Source organism: Tursiops truncatus, chromosome 1, assembly GCF_011762595.2.
Source record: "Tursiops truncatus isolate mTurTru1 chromosome 1, mTurTru1.mat.Y, whole genome shotgun sequence".
NCBI classification, from domain to species: domain Eukaryota; kingdom Metazoa; phylum Chordata; class Mammalia; order Artiodactyla; family Delphinidae; genus Tursiops; species Tursiops truncatus.
The window spans coordinates 36505877-36520505 of NC_047034.1; the positions used below are offsets into that span (position 1 = coordinate 36505877).

General features: G+C 46.5%; 1 protein-coding gene across 5 annotated transcripts in view; it reads right to left on the minus strand.

The window, feature by feature from the left end:
- The window catches only part of PLXNA2 (plexin A2), a 221460-nt gene that overhangs the window by 107146 nt on the left and 99685 nt on the right, over nucleotides 1–14629 (minus strand). Inside the window, exon 5 of one of the 5 annotated variants that reach the window (XM_033852885.2) lies at nucleotides 3209–4004. The exons of the other annotated variants lie outside the window; for them this stretch is intronic. Coding sequence (XP_033708776.1) covers nucleotides 3894–4004 — 111 coding nt within the window. The 3' untranslated portion in view covers nucleotides 3209–3893. Of the gene's footprint in view, nucleotides 1–3208; nucleotides 4005–14629 lie in introns of those variants that run through there. 5 annotated transcript variants of the gene reach the window in all.

Consider the following 14629-nt stretch of genomic DNA (forward strand, 5'->3'; position numbering starts at 1 on the left):
TACGTAAGTGTGCGTGTGCACACACTCTGTCTCTCTCTCTCTCTCTCTCTCTCACACACACACACACACACACACACAGAGGCATGCTGTATGAACAATTAACTCCTGCAGCCCGTGAAGACACAGGGAGTTTGGGTCTGCCTGCCTCATGCCTGGCCTCCTGGGACCTCTGTGGTGTGTCTTCTTGTCAGCGCCCACTTGTTAGTCAACTCTGTCCGCTTGTCACCTCCATAGCGGTTCCTGCCCCCAGTTACTGCTCCTAGGGCTGCACACCTCAGCCCAACTGGCTCAGAGGGGCCTTAGGTGAATGCATAGCTGGCTTCAGGGAGGAAGGAGACAGAAAAGCCAAAGAGCTGCATGGCATCCAGCCAGGCCAGGAACCAGTGCAGGGGGTGGCAGAGGTTGAGGGGAAACGGATGGAGATTCCTGGTAAAGCTCAAAGGGCAAAATCTGGGATAAGGAACTGGGAGAAACTTATGTTCTTCTAGGCAGTACTGCTGACTTACTGAGAACTCTGGGGCAGGTCACTTACTGGCCGAAATCTCAGTTTAGCTCCACAGTGAAACTGGGATGGAAGAGGAGTCCTGCAGAAGAGGGTCAGCAGCAGAATTCTTCTCTGGAGGGAGCACCGAGCAGGAACCGTCAATAATTCTGGTTCTTCCTCCTCCCTGTGCCCCACAGGTTTCTAAGACTCTGATCATGAAGACAGGGAGGCTCAGAGGGCCCAGCGTAGCTTGCGCATCCTAAGTGTGGTGGAGCACGAGAGGCAGGAGGCCATCCCTGGGGATGGGGATGCTGAGGGTGGGCTGCAGGGTGGGGGTGGGGAGCGGGGAGGCAGAGAGTCCTGGAGCCAAGAACTGACACCAGTAAATAAAAGGTCACAATGATTTTTCTAGGTACCCAGGGACAAGCAGACAGAGCTCTGCTGATGGGCAGGAGCTGACAATTAGTAAATGAGCCTCTGCAGTTATCTGTTTCCCTTCCTTCTTCTTGTTTCATAAGACAGAGGCTAGAAATAGATGCAACTGGCAGGTGACTGAAGGGTGAAAAATGAGCAACCTGTTAGCTGGAGTCGGGGGAGGGGCACTCAGTGGCAGAGAAACAGGACACTCACGCGTGAACCAGAGGGTAGGGACAGGGCTTAGCTGGGGCCGTTTCCAGGGTCTGGCTCTTGCTCTGTCCCAAGCACTTTGCAGGGATTAGTCATTGCATCTTCTCAGCAACCTTACAAGGCAGGTATTATTGTTCTTCCCACTTTTCAGAAGGTAAAACTGAGGCTTAGAGAGGATAAGCCAGGCCCTACTGAAGAGTGGCAGAGCCAAGAATACAGGCCCAAGTGGCTCCAAAGATGAGCTCTTTATATTATCCTACAAGGCCTCCTTTCCATACACCCTTTTTCTCTCTTTTCTTGTCTCCCTTCTTCCCCTTCCTCTCTTCCAAACCTTCAGCAAGTGTTTACTGAGTACCTAGCAAGGGCCAAACCCTGTAATATCTCTTCGGGGGACAGAAGCAGCCCAGACAGGCAAGGTCTCTGCCGTCGAGGAATGCTGTTGGAAGGGGCTCTGCCAGCGCCAGCCATCTGTTTTCTTGACTGTGCTGCGCAGCCCCACAGCCTGTCCAGGGGGCCTGCTGGTGGAGGAGAGACACCGAGAGCTGGGCGCAGGCTTGTTTCCTCCCAAGTTCTGTGGTGCAGCAGCAGGGCTGGGGGAGCTTTTGGCGCCTTCTCTTTGGGCTGAGTCTCCTTTTATCTTGGTGGTGGTAGGTGGGTTGAGTCCACCTGCAGGCTGCTCGCCTGTGTGCTGTGGATATTCTGTGAGGACTCATGCTCCTAACCCTTGCCTTCAGCCCCAGCAATATCAGATTTGGGGGAACAGTCCCTGAAAAGGCTGAACTCTTTCATGCCTCCATGCTTTTCCTTTGCTTTTTTGTTTTCAACTGAAATCTAGTTGACTTTCAATGTTGTGTTAGTTTCAGGTATACAGCAAAGTGATTCAGTTATATATATATGTATATATATTCTTTTTCAGATTCTTTTGCTTTTTTTTTTTTTTTTTTTTGCAGTACACGGGCCTCTCACTGTTGTGGCCTCTCCCATTGCGGAGCACAGGCTCCGGACGCGCAGGCTCAGCGGCCATGGCTCACGGGCCCAGCCGCTCCGCGGCATGTGGGATCTTCCCGGACCGGGGCACGAACCCGTGTCCCCTACATCGGCAGGTGGACTCTCAACCACTGTGCCACCAGGGAAGCCCTCTTTTGCTTTTTATTCCACTCAGTGAGCCCCTCTCTTTTCATAATACACCTAGAGCATCACCCCCTCCAGGAAGCCTTCCTTGACTCTCAGGCTCTGTTGGGTAGCCCTGAGAGGTAACCCTCTCACACATTCCCAGCACTCTGCATACTGTACTGTAAATCTGTCGTCCTGTATGCGTGTATGTGTCCTGAATCTACATATGTGATCTTGTGAGGGTGAGCTCTGCATGCACAATAGGACCTCAAAGGTCGTTGATGAATTACTTCGTGGCTGAGTGGCTAACTAAGACATCGTTCTTGGCTGTGCCCATTTTTCTTTTTCCAATCTTCCTTCCGCCTGACTCTCATCTCTGACCATCTCCCCCTTCTCATCATTAAACAGTACTTGAGGGATGGAGACTGAACCCAGACTGTCTGCTAAGCCACCCACCGCTGATGACACAGCCAGTTCTCCCTGTACCTGGTACAAATTTCAAACCCCAACCTGTTGGCAGAGGTTGCGGGGGTGTAAGCGGGGGCGGGAGTGAGGAAGGTGACTCCAGGCAGAGTGGCGGAGGCTCGAGGAATTTAACTGTGCGGCATGCACGCTATGAAGGAAGACTGTGGCTGAGACACTGTGTTCCTGAGCTGAGCAGGCTACGGCAAGATCAAAGGGCCAGCTGGAAAAATGTCAAACATTTTTCTAAAAACAGCAAGCCCCGAGGAGAAGGAGCACGGACCGGCTTCTCCCGCAGTGAGCACAGCCCTGCCCCGTTGCACGGAAGAGCCGTGTTAGTGTAGTTACCCTTCCACACTCCAGAACACAGAGCAATGCTTATTCTCACTCACTCATACCCACTCACCCCTGTCTCACAAGCACACACAGCCCCGTATCCAGGTCAGCCTCCCAGGGCTGTGCACTTAGACGCTGCTTGAAACGTATTCAGGGCCACAAAGAATGCACCAAATGTCACGGCCGCAGGGGACATTCAAATACATTTTATCGATGGGGAAACTGAGGCTCCAGTTGGCCTTAACTCAGATGCAGTCGTGAGACCCTTTGATGATTAACAGAAGGCAGGATCCGAACTTACCACTCCCCCGTCACTCTCCTGTCATCCCTCTGTCATCCCGCCACCCAGTTCACCCCCTCCGACTCCCTGGCAGTTCAAAGTTGGATTCTAAATTTTGTCCCTTGGACCAGCTCCAGAGAGAAAACGTGTCTGACAGGCAGCATGTGTGAGCTGCTGGTCAGAAGTTACGGGCAGTGAGGAAACCCTCTCTCCAATATTTATGTAAACCAGTATGGGGGTCCTTTCTGGCTGAGGAGCTCAGAGACTTTTATCTGCAGAAATCCACTAGTGATCAGCTTCCCACATCATGGAAACCCGGTGTTCAAGGGACCGCTCTGGATAAAAGGCCCTCTCGCATGGGCACCAGGAGCCCTGCCCTTGCAGGAAGGAGCCTCAAGTTGCCTAATGCCCAGCACCCACCTCCCTACTCTCTCTGGGGAGACCCTGTAGTACGGGCTGTGAACCTCAGAACCTTAAATCATGCTTCTTTCCAAGGGTTCGCTGACTCCCCTCTCCTCCCTCCCCCTCCCCTAACAGCCGGTGCATCTCTTGGCACCTCCAAAGCTGCATCTTCACATCACAGCAACTGTCCTAGTCATCAGTGGATGGAAATAACTTTTCACGACGGCTCCTCTGATGTTGCCATCTTTTGTGTTGATCAAAACCACAAAACGAATCAGACTCTCGGCGTCTGACTGAAGCCTAATTGAAAATACAAAGTGGCACTAAATGTTACGGTCTAAATAAAACACATTCAATTACAGAAACTCAGCTTGGGGAGCGTGAGGGAGAGCTCTGGTTAGGAGCTAAAAAGCAGGCTGCAGGATTCTGAGGCATCACTATGGGGACCCCCGCACTGGCTGGATGAGACTCAAGATGGCAACACAGAAGGCTTTCTAGAGCCCAAGAACCCCTGGGTAGGGCCAGCTAGGGAGCCTATACCCATTTGCCTGGTCCACACTTGAAGTTGCACTTAAGAGGCTGAATCGGCTTCGTGCAATGCCTCTCACGTGTCCTGCACCTGCCCTCCTTGCAAAGGTGTTCCTCTGCCAGACAGGCGGAGCTGCGGATCGTGGTAAAGAGTGCAGGAGAGTCCTGACATCACCCACTGGGCACCTTGAATGGGCCTCCTTGGTTGGGGGTGGTGTGGGGATGGCAGGCGGGGCAGGACCTTTGCAAGCACAGGGACCTGCACCTCTGCTCTGGCTCTGCCTCCTAGGCTGTGACCAGCCTTGCTCTGGTCGCTAAACCTTGCCACCCTTGACTTCCTCTCGTGTCACACAGGGGTGATAATACCCGTCTTGCAAGGTTGCCGTAAGGAGCTGAGATCATGCTTGTGAGGGGTCTGACCTGCTGCACAGGACAAACCGCAGCTTCCTGGGGCGGGTGCCCTCTCGGCCTCCACTCTGACCATCAGAGACATGTCCTGTGACTGGACATGTCAGGCCTGGGCAGGGCTCACTTGCCTTTATTGATTTTCTAAACAAAACAGTGCACTGCTCCAGTGTCCTTGAGGGTGTGAAGTGAGGATATGTGAGTCTGAACTGGTCTGAAGCCTTGAGAGCTGCAGGTAGAGAGGGATCAGTAGGGGTGGTCCTTCTGCACTCACGCGGCCGCCAGGGGGCGACGTCTCAGGAAGACACGTTAATAAGGCTTGGGCTTTCAGAAGTTGGGGGAATCCTAGCCCTGCTGCTGGCCAGCTTGGTGGCCTCGGGAAAATTACTTAGCCAGATTGAATTTCAGTTTTATTATCTGTTAAAAAAAAAAAGGTAAGGACAATACTACTTATCCCAGGAGATTGTTGTATTAGCTGAGGTCATGTTTGCAAACTAAAAGAAGAAAAACACACGACCTAAATGTTAGTTACATTTCAACACATCTTAAATTAGGTAGAGCTGAGAGGCAAGGCAGGGTGGTTAAGTTTCTCTTCTAGGTGTGGCTATACTTGGAGCATGATCTGCATGGCTTGGCCTGGAGATTATGCATGGGGGCACAACCATAAAAATATAATTACTACCACTAACATTTATTAAGCAGGTAATATGTGCCAGGTAACTTTTCAGAGTGCTTTTTAATGTACTAATTCATTTAATTTAATCCTCAAGCAGATGTCATAATTATTGCCATTTTAAAGGTGAGGAAAGTGAAGCACAGAGAGGTGAAGCAACTTGCCTAAGGTCACACAGCAGTAAGTGGTAGAAACAGGACTTGAACCTAGGCAGGCTGGCAGGCAGCCTCTAGAGCCCATGCTCTTCATGGACGCCAGGAAACTGCCCATCATCAACCACTATCTTGTTCTTCACACCCTGGCTTGGTAGATACTCCCATCTCAAGGTCTCAAGAGTTACTTCCCCCTCAGGTCTCCTGTCCTCATCTATAAAAGGAAGGACTGCCTTTCACTAGACAGTCTTTGAAGCTCTACCAGCTCTGGATTGCTGTGTCAGAAAGAGGGTGCGTCCTCTGAGTGACCACAAGTATGGAGGGACAAGGACAGGGCTCTTCATGATTAGTATGAGTTACTTCTGTCACGGAGCACATTGTATATCTCTGCTGTAGCACTGCTCACTCTATATTGTAATTTATCTATATATCGTTCTTCCCCACCAGAATGTGGCCTCCCTGAGGGCAGGGATTATATTTTATTTATTTCTCTATAAAAGCACATTTAAGAAGCACAGAGAGTCCCATACAGGATAAATCCAATGAGAAACATGCCTAGACACATATTAATCAAACTATCAAAAATTAAATACAAAGAAAACATATTAAAAGCAGCAAGGGAAAAATAACAAATAACACACAAGGGAATCCCCATAAGGTTAACAGCTGATCTTTCAGCAGAAACTCTGCAAGCCAGAAGGGAGTGGCAGGACATATTTAAAGTGATGAAGAAGAAAAACCTACAACCAAGATTACTCTACCCAGCAAGGATATCATTCAGATTTGATGGAGAAATTAAAACCTTCACAGACAAGCAAAAGCTGAGAGAGTTCAGCAGCACCAAACCAGCTTCACAACAAATGCTAAAGGAACTTCTCTAGGCAGGAAACACAAGAGAAGGGAAAGACCTACAATAACAAACCCAAAACAATTAAGAAAATGGGAATAGGAACATACATATTGATAATTACCTTAAATGTAAATGGATTAAATGCTCCAACCAAAAGACACAGACTGGCTGAATGGATACAAAAACAAGACCCACATATATGCTGTCTACAAGAGACCCACTGCAGACCTAGGGACACATTCAGACTGAAAGTGAGGGGATGGAAAAAGATATTCCATGCAAATGGAAATCAAAAGAAACCTGGAGTAGCAATTCTCATATCAGACAAAATAGACTTTAAAATAAAGACTATTACAAGGGACAAAGAAGGACAGTACATAATGATCAAGGGATTGATCCAAGAAGAAGATATAACAATTGTAAATATTTATGCACCCAACATAGGAGCACCTCAATACATAAGGCAAATACTAACAGCCATAAAAGGGGAAATTGAGAGTAACATAATCATAGTAGGGGACTTTAACACCCCACTTTCACCAATGGACAGATCATCCAAAATGAAAATAAATAAGGAAACACAAGCTTTAAATGATACATTAAACAAGATGGACTTAATTGATATTTATAGGACACTCCATCCAAAAACAACAGAATACACATTTTTCTTAAGTGCTCATGGAACATTCTCCAGGATAGATCATATCTTGGATCACAAATCAAGCCTTGGTAAATTTAAGAAAATTGAAATCATATCAAGTATCTTTTCTGACAACAATGCTATGAGACTAGATATCAACTACAGGAAAAGATCTGTAAAAAATACAAACACATGGAGGCTAAACAATACACTAATTAATAACCAAGTGATCACTGAAGAAATCAAAGAGGAAATCAAAAAATACCTAGAAACAAATGACAATGGAGACATGACGACCCAAAACCTATGGGATGCAGCAAAAGCAGACCTAAGAGGGAAGTTTGTAGCAATACAATCCTACAATAAGAAACAGGAAACATCTCAAATAAACAACCTAATCTTGCACCTCAAGCAATTAGAGAAAGAAGAACAAAAAAACCCCAAAGTTAGCAGAAGGAAAGAAATCATAAAGATCAGATCAGAAATAAATGAAAAAGAAATGAAGGGAACAATAGCAAAGATCAATAAAACTAAAAGCTGGTTCTTTGAGATAAACTGATAAACCATTAGCCAGACTCATCAAGAAAAAAAGGGAGAAGACTCAAATCAATAGAATTAGAAATGGAAAAGGAGAAGTAACAACTGACACTGCAGAAATACAAAGGATCATGAAAGATTACTACAAGCAACTCTATGCCAATAAAATGGACAACCTGGAAGAAATGGACAAATTCTTAGAAATGCAACAAAAAGATGAAAATATCTAGGAATAAACCTACCTAAGGAGACAAAAGACCTGTATGCAGAAAATTATAAGACACTGATGAAAGAAATTAAAGATGATACAAATAATGGAGAGATATACCATGTTCTTGGATTGGAAGAATCAACATTGTGAAAATGACTCTACTACCCAAAGCAAGCTACAGATTCAATGCAATCCCTATCAAACTACCACTGGCATTTTTCACAGAACTAGAACAAAAAATTTCACAATGTGTATGGAAACACAAAAGACCCCAAATAGCCAAAGCAATCTTGAGAATGAAAAATGGAGCTGGAGGAATCAGGCTCCCTGACTTCAGACTATACTACAAAGCTACAGTAATCAAGACAGTATGGTACTCGCACAAAAACAGAAAGATAGATCAATGAAACAGGATAGAAAGCCCAGAGATAAACCCATGCACATATGGTCACCTTATCTTTGATAAAGGAGGCAAGAATATACAGTGGGGAAAAGACAGCCTCTTCAATAAGTGGTTCTGGGAAAACTGGACAGGTACATGTAAAAGTATGAGATTAGAACACTCCCTAACACCATACACAAAAAAAAACTCAAAATGGACTAAAGAACTAAATGTAAGGCCAGACACTATCAAACACTAGAGGAAAACATAGGCAGAACACTCTATGATGTAAATCACAGAAAGATCCTTTTTGACCCACCTCCTAGAGAAATGGAAATATAAACAAAAATAAACAAATGGGACCTAATGAAACTTAAAAACTTTTGCACAGCAAAGGAAACCATAAACAAGACCAAAAGACAACCCTCAGAATGGGAGAAAATATTTGCAAATGAAGCAACTGACAAAGGATTAATCTCCAAGATTTACAAGCAGCTCATGCAGCTCAATAACAAAAAAACAAACAACCCAATCCAAAAATGGGCAGAAGACCTAAATAGACATTTCTCCAAAGAAGATATACAGATTGCCAACAAACACATGAAAGAATGTTCAACATCATTAATCATTAGAGAAATGCAAATCAAAACTACACTGAGGTATCACCTCACACCGGTCAGAGTGGCCATCATCAGAAAATCTAGAAACAATAAATGCTGGAGAGGGTGTGGAGAAAACGGAACCCTCTTGCACTGTTGGTGGGAATGTAAATTGATACAGCCACTATGGAGAACAGTATGGAGGTTCCTTAAAAAACTACAAATAGAACTACCATATGACCCAGCAATCCCACTACTGGGCATATACCCTGAGAAAACCATAATTCAAAAAGTCATGTGACAAAATGTTCATTGCAGCTCTATTTACAATAGCCAGGACATGGAAGCAACCTAAGTGTCCATCATTGGATGAATGGATAAAGAACATGTGGCACATATATGCCTGGAATATTACTCAGGCATAAAAAGAAACGAAATTGAGATATTTGTAGTGAGGTGGATGGACCTAGAGTCTGTCATACAGAGTGAAGTAAGTCAGAAAGAGAAAAACAAATACTGTATGCTAACACATATATATGGAATCTAAGAAAAACAAAAAAAGGTCGTGAAGAACCTAGGGGCAAGACGGGAATAAAGACACAGACCTACTAGAGAAGGGACTCGAGGATATGGGGAGCGGGAAGGGTAAGATGTGACAAAGTGAGAGAGTGGCATGGACATATATTCACTACCAAATGTAAAATAGATAGCTAGTGGGAAGCAGCCGCATAGCACAGGGAGATCAGCTCGGTGGTTTGTGACCAACTAGAAGGGTGGGATAGGGAGGGTGGGAGGGAGGGAGATGCAAGAGGGAGGAGATATGGGAACATATGTATATGTATAACTGATTCACTTTGTTATAAAGCAGAAACTAACACAATTGTAAAGCAATTATACTCCAATAAAGATGTTTTAAAAAAAAGCACATTTAACAGTGCTGTTGTTGCATTGCAAAGAGCACAAAGAAATCAGGACAGTACCTATCTTCAGGGCAACCCTATTTATAAGATATTTTGCTGGAATATTACTTAGAAAGACTGCCCTGTCTATATCTGCATATGCAAATAACTTGTCAGTGGACAGCTCTATGCATTATACATGGTAGACACTTAACGGTCTGTTGAATAAATAAGTCTGTGTATGCAAATGAGATGCAAATCTTTCCCTATTTTAATTTGACCCTTGGGAACATCTTCAGGGACTCCCTTGGGCTCGGGTTGTTTTAATGTTTTTTAATTGAAAATCTTTTAACCCAACCAGTTTTGTATCTTGTCTGTGTTGAGTGAAGCTGTTGTCAAGTTGGGAGAAGAATGCTGGGCTGGGCCAGGTTAATTAGGATTAATTCTGGCTCTTCTGGTAATTCAGAACATGATCTAGGAAGTGACTCCCCTCTCTGGGCATCATTTTCCTCATCTTTAAAATAAGTGGGCTTTCCTTCCAGTACTGAGGTATAGTGATCTCCCATCTTTTGGTCCTGGGCATGTCATTCTGGGCAATCAGAGTCTCAGCATTCAGCAATCCTATCTAGAAAGAGAAATTGCATCCTTTGCCAAGGATTAGAGAAAGAGTCTCCAGGCCCCCTGCCCATTTAGAGAAATGAATTTTTTAGGCACCAGTTCTCCCAGCCTGGGCATTGTGTTCAATCATTTTTTTCCAAACCAAAGGATTTTTAAATAAGAGGCTGGAGTTTTCTCTCTTAAATACAACAAGCCAAGCGTCTGATTAATAGGGTGGGCTTGCATTTCCTTTTCCTCATATGAAAATATTTATAAAAAATGCTCCAATGAGAATATTAATAGCCAGGGAATCAGCTCCGTGTCAGCTTCTTTGTTCCCCGATATTTGAAATGGGGGGAAAGAAAGAGGAAAAAAAATCAAATCCAGGCTTGGGGGGGTCACCAGTCCCTGAACGCCCTCCTCCACGAGGCAAGATTCCCCTCCTCCTTTGGGAAAGACACTGAGATGCACACTCAGCTCCTGGGCCACACTGAGGTCCTTAACCAGAAACACATGTGCATCAAAGGCTTGGATTGAAAGTGACACATTTGAAAACAAAAGTACAGCAGAAATTCGCTTATCCTCACTTTCCTAATCCGCAAACTCTGTAATTCTCCCCAAAGTCCCTCAGGCTCTGCTCCAGCCCCTGCCTCCTCAAATTCTCTCCCCCCTGTGGCTCAGCCCAGGCCTCCAGGCTCAGGCAGAAGGGAGAGCTCCTGTTACCGAGACTTCGACCGCCTTGTAAAAATACACCTTGGCACGCTCTGCCTGCACCCTGGGAAGCCTTATCGCCAGGACTAAACAAATGTGCACAATCAAAATAATAGTCTGAGATGTCAAAATAAATGAGCAGGGGACATCTGGAAGTATGGCTCCCCAGAGTTTTTTCTTCCCCTCCCCCTTTCCCAAGTCTTCAGATGCCTAGGGGCTTGGCAGTTCAGTGGCTTTGGTCACAGGTGAGAGACTTACTGCCCTTACGTCACAATAGGCCCTTTGAAAATGCTTCTTATTTTTGGCCCTAGGTCCAGGTTTAGAGTCGACAGGCCCTCCCCCAAACCAAGGACACCAACATTCGTTCTCTAGTGAAGCTGGCTGGACACTACCAGGGTGGCATGCTAGAGGCGTCTGGTCTGTGTCCTTCCAGCCCTCTCCCCACCCCAGGCAGGGTCTTAAACCAGTGCAAGGAGCTGAGGGGCAGTGATGTCTCTTCTGCACTTGAGACCTTCAGAGAAGGATAGCTTCATAATCTTTCCAAAGAATTCTGATTGCTAATAACTCCAGGCCAAAGTTCTTCTTGCCTCAACTCTCTGAAATTACTTAAGATAGGGGTGATTAAAAAGTTACTTTCCTGTCATCCGTGAGGGTAAAGTCCCATTGGCCCGCATGAGACGGTGGATCCTCCAGCAGGACCATCTTCTGAGTGGACTGATGCAACACTGCACAGGAAGACTGCCCGGGACAGCCCTTAAAATCACATGCCATCGTCTGGGCAATTTCCAGGCAGTGTGTCCCTGTTCCTGATGGATTCCCTCAAAGGCTTCCCAGAAGCACTTTCAGAGCCACCTTTGATGTGGGTCTCGTTTAGGACTTAACACAACCTTCAGTCCATCAACAGCAAGCTTTAAAGCCACTGGCATTTCCCTGTGAGTTCAGAGAAATCAAACCAGCTCTGGTGACTCTGGTCTTAGGTGTCGGGTGTTGTACAAGGCTGAAAGGGCAGCTAGCCTGCTGCATGTCCTATGGGCCTCATACTTCCCATCTGGGGTCAGTATGGGTGATCTTTGAAGTCCTTACCAGCTCTGATGCTCTATGGTTCATAACTTGGGAGACAGGAAACCATGTAGTTACCTTCCCTGTGCCTTGTTTCTCAAAGCATGGTCATGGGCCACACCCATCAGAATCAGCTGGGGTGATGGGCGGTAGAGAGGTGAAGAGTCAGGTTGAAGAGAGAACGAATATGACTTCTAAGGCTAAATCGTAAAAAAAGGCAATAACATTTCTACCTTATTTGTGGGAATACTTACTCTTGGAGCCCTGAGCGGCCATGTCTGCCATGAGCTGCCATGCTCAGGATGTCTGACCATCTTGAGGCCACCATGCTGTGAGGAAGCCCAAGACACAGGGAGAGGCCTTGCCTAAGGTACCCTGGCCGAGAGTCCCAGCTGATCCCAGCCTTCTAGTTCCCAGCTGCCAGACATGTGAGAGGACGTGCTTCCAGATCATTCTAGCCCTAATCATTCCAGTCACCCCAGCCCATTCATGCCATCCCAGCAGAGGCTCCAATCCAGATGTGGCTGAGAAGAGAAAAGCCCTCTTTGGTGTACCCTGTCTGAACTCCTGACTTACATAGTTTTGTGAGCATGTGGAAGTGGTTGTTTTATGCCTGTCAATTTTGAAGTGGTTTGTTACATAGCAATAAATAACCAGAATGTGTGCCGATAACTGACATACATATGGGCATTCAGAACTGGGGTCTGAGTGTCCACTGTTTGGAGAATGGCAGCCCCATCTACTGCAATGAGCTTGAGGCCTGCTTACTTACTTGGTGAGGCCAGACATGGAAAGCCCCAGGGAGAGCCCCTTTCTGGCCCAGTGTCCACACATGCAGCCAGACAGGGGCCTGGAGGCTTGGGAGATGACCAGGGCTCAGGGTCCCCCTCCCTTCTCTCCACAGATGCCTGGAATACTGGCCTCCCGGGCCTCACACATGAGCCCAGGGCTGCCTTCGCCTGTATCAAGGGGACCAGGACTGTTTAGTCTGCTGGGCACATTCCTGGATTTTAAAAATAAATAGCAGATTATGAGCGACTTAGTCGGATGCTGTCATTAGGCCAGGCCAGAGGCTTCTGAGGTGTCCCTTGGGAGGGAGCAGCAGGAAAGTCAGGTTGGAGGTGTTTGCCTGAGACTGGGATCTCTGTCTCAGCCGTAATTTATAGTGGAGATGCTTCTAGCCCTCTCTGGGGTCTCCGAAGTTCTAATAATACTACGAATGACAATACGATAATGATAATAATCACTACCACTTATTGAAAGCACTGACTGTGTGTCAGACACGGTGCTAGGTAATTTACATATAGTCTCTCGATCCTCACAACCGTCACCATTATTAGGCCCACTATACAGATGAAGAAATCGAGGTGCAGAGAGGTGAAATAACATTCTCAAGGCCATATGCCTAACAAGCGGTGACAGATTGTGTGCAAGGCGGTCTGACTCCCATGCTCCCACTCTTAACCACTATGCGATCTTGCCTCTCCAGGCCTCGAAATAGACAGCAGCATCCCATGTCCTCAGCCACCCTAAACACACACACGCACACACCCATCACCAGCCTTTCTGCCGTTCCCAAGGCCCTTTCCAGCCTACATGGAGCCATTCTCCACTGTGACTCCCTTTTTCCATTTCACCCTTCGCTAGATCATTTTATGCCTCTATTCCCTCTGCTAATTCAAACTAATTAAAGTATAAAATAGAATAATTGCTTCCATCCCCATACATTTTTCCCATCTACCCTGAGTATAGAGTTAGATTCCCTTTCTGGGAGTGGCCAGGCTGACAAGTTGGGTGGAAACTGGGGCTATCAAGTTTCTTTTCATCTTGTGACTTGCTTTTTTACTTGGCTCGTCGCCTGATTCTCCCTGGTCCCACCGTCTGACTTCCATTAGACACTGAGGATATGGTAGCGACTTGAATTCCCTCCCATAACATCTGCCGGTCGATTCGCTGTTGAGGAAGCTGGGGTGGACTTTGTAGGGAAGAGTCAGGCATCCTATCCGTGGAGCACCTGGGTAATTAGTAGGATCGGGGAATTGGTTCCCAAATGTTCCCCTGGGACTGGCCAGCATTGGGTCTATTAACAGTACATTAACATCGACTTGTTAGGCAGTGGCACTAACGACCCAACACTTCTTACTAGTCCTATTTCTTAATTACATTTAATTAACTGAGACAGAGAGAGAGGGAGAGAGAGAGAGAGAGAGAGAGAGCACGCACATGAGCCCATACTGGATTGTTCTAGCTCTGTGGGGAGATGAAAACCTGTCTAGGCAGAACTGGAGGGCAGAGACTTGGTTCTACTCTCTCGTGGCATCACGGATACAATAGATGCCATGATTTGGGGGAGGGGGAGGGGAACAGGGAGACGAGCTGGGGACATGGTGAAGGCAGGGGTGAGAGTAGGCTGCCCAGAGATTTACTGGAAAGTGAGGGGGTGGGAAACCCCATTCCCACGGTGTCTTATAAGGTCTTAGGTCTTTTAGGGAACTCCAAATTGTTAAATGACTGCCTCAAAACAGGAATCTGCTTATCCATAGACGCCAGCGTTTCTACCCTCATTGCAGTGTTTACCCTTCGGGGAAGGAGTTCATATGGGCATGCAGGGACTCATAAAACTCGTTCAGAAAGTTCTTTTGGTCTAACCTCAAGGCTGTTTCCTGTGCTTTGGGGGTTGTC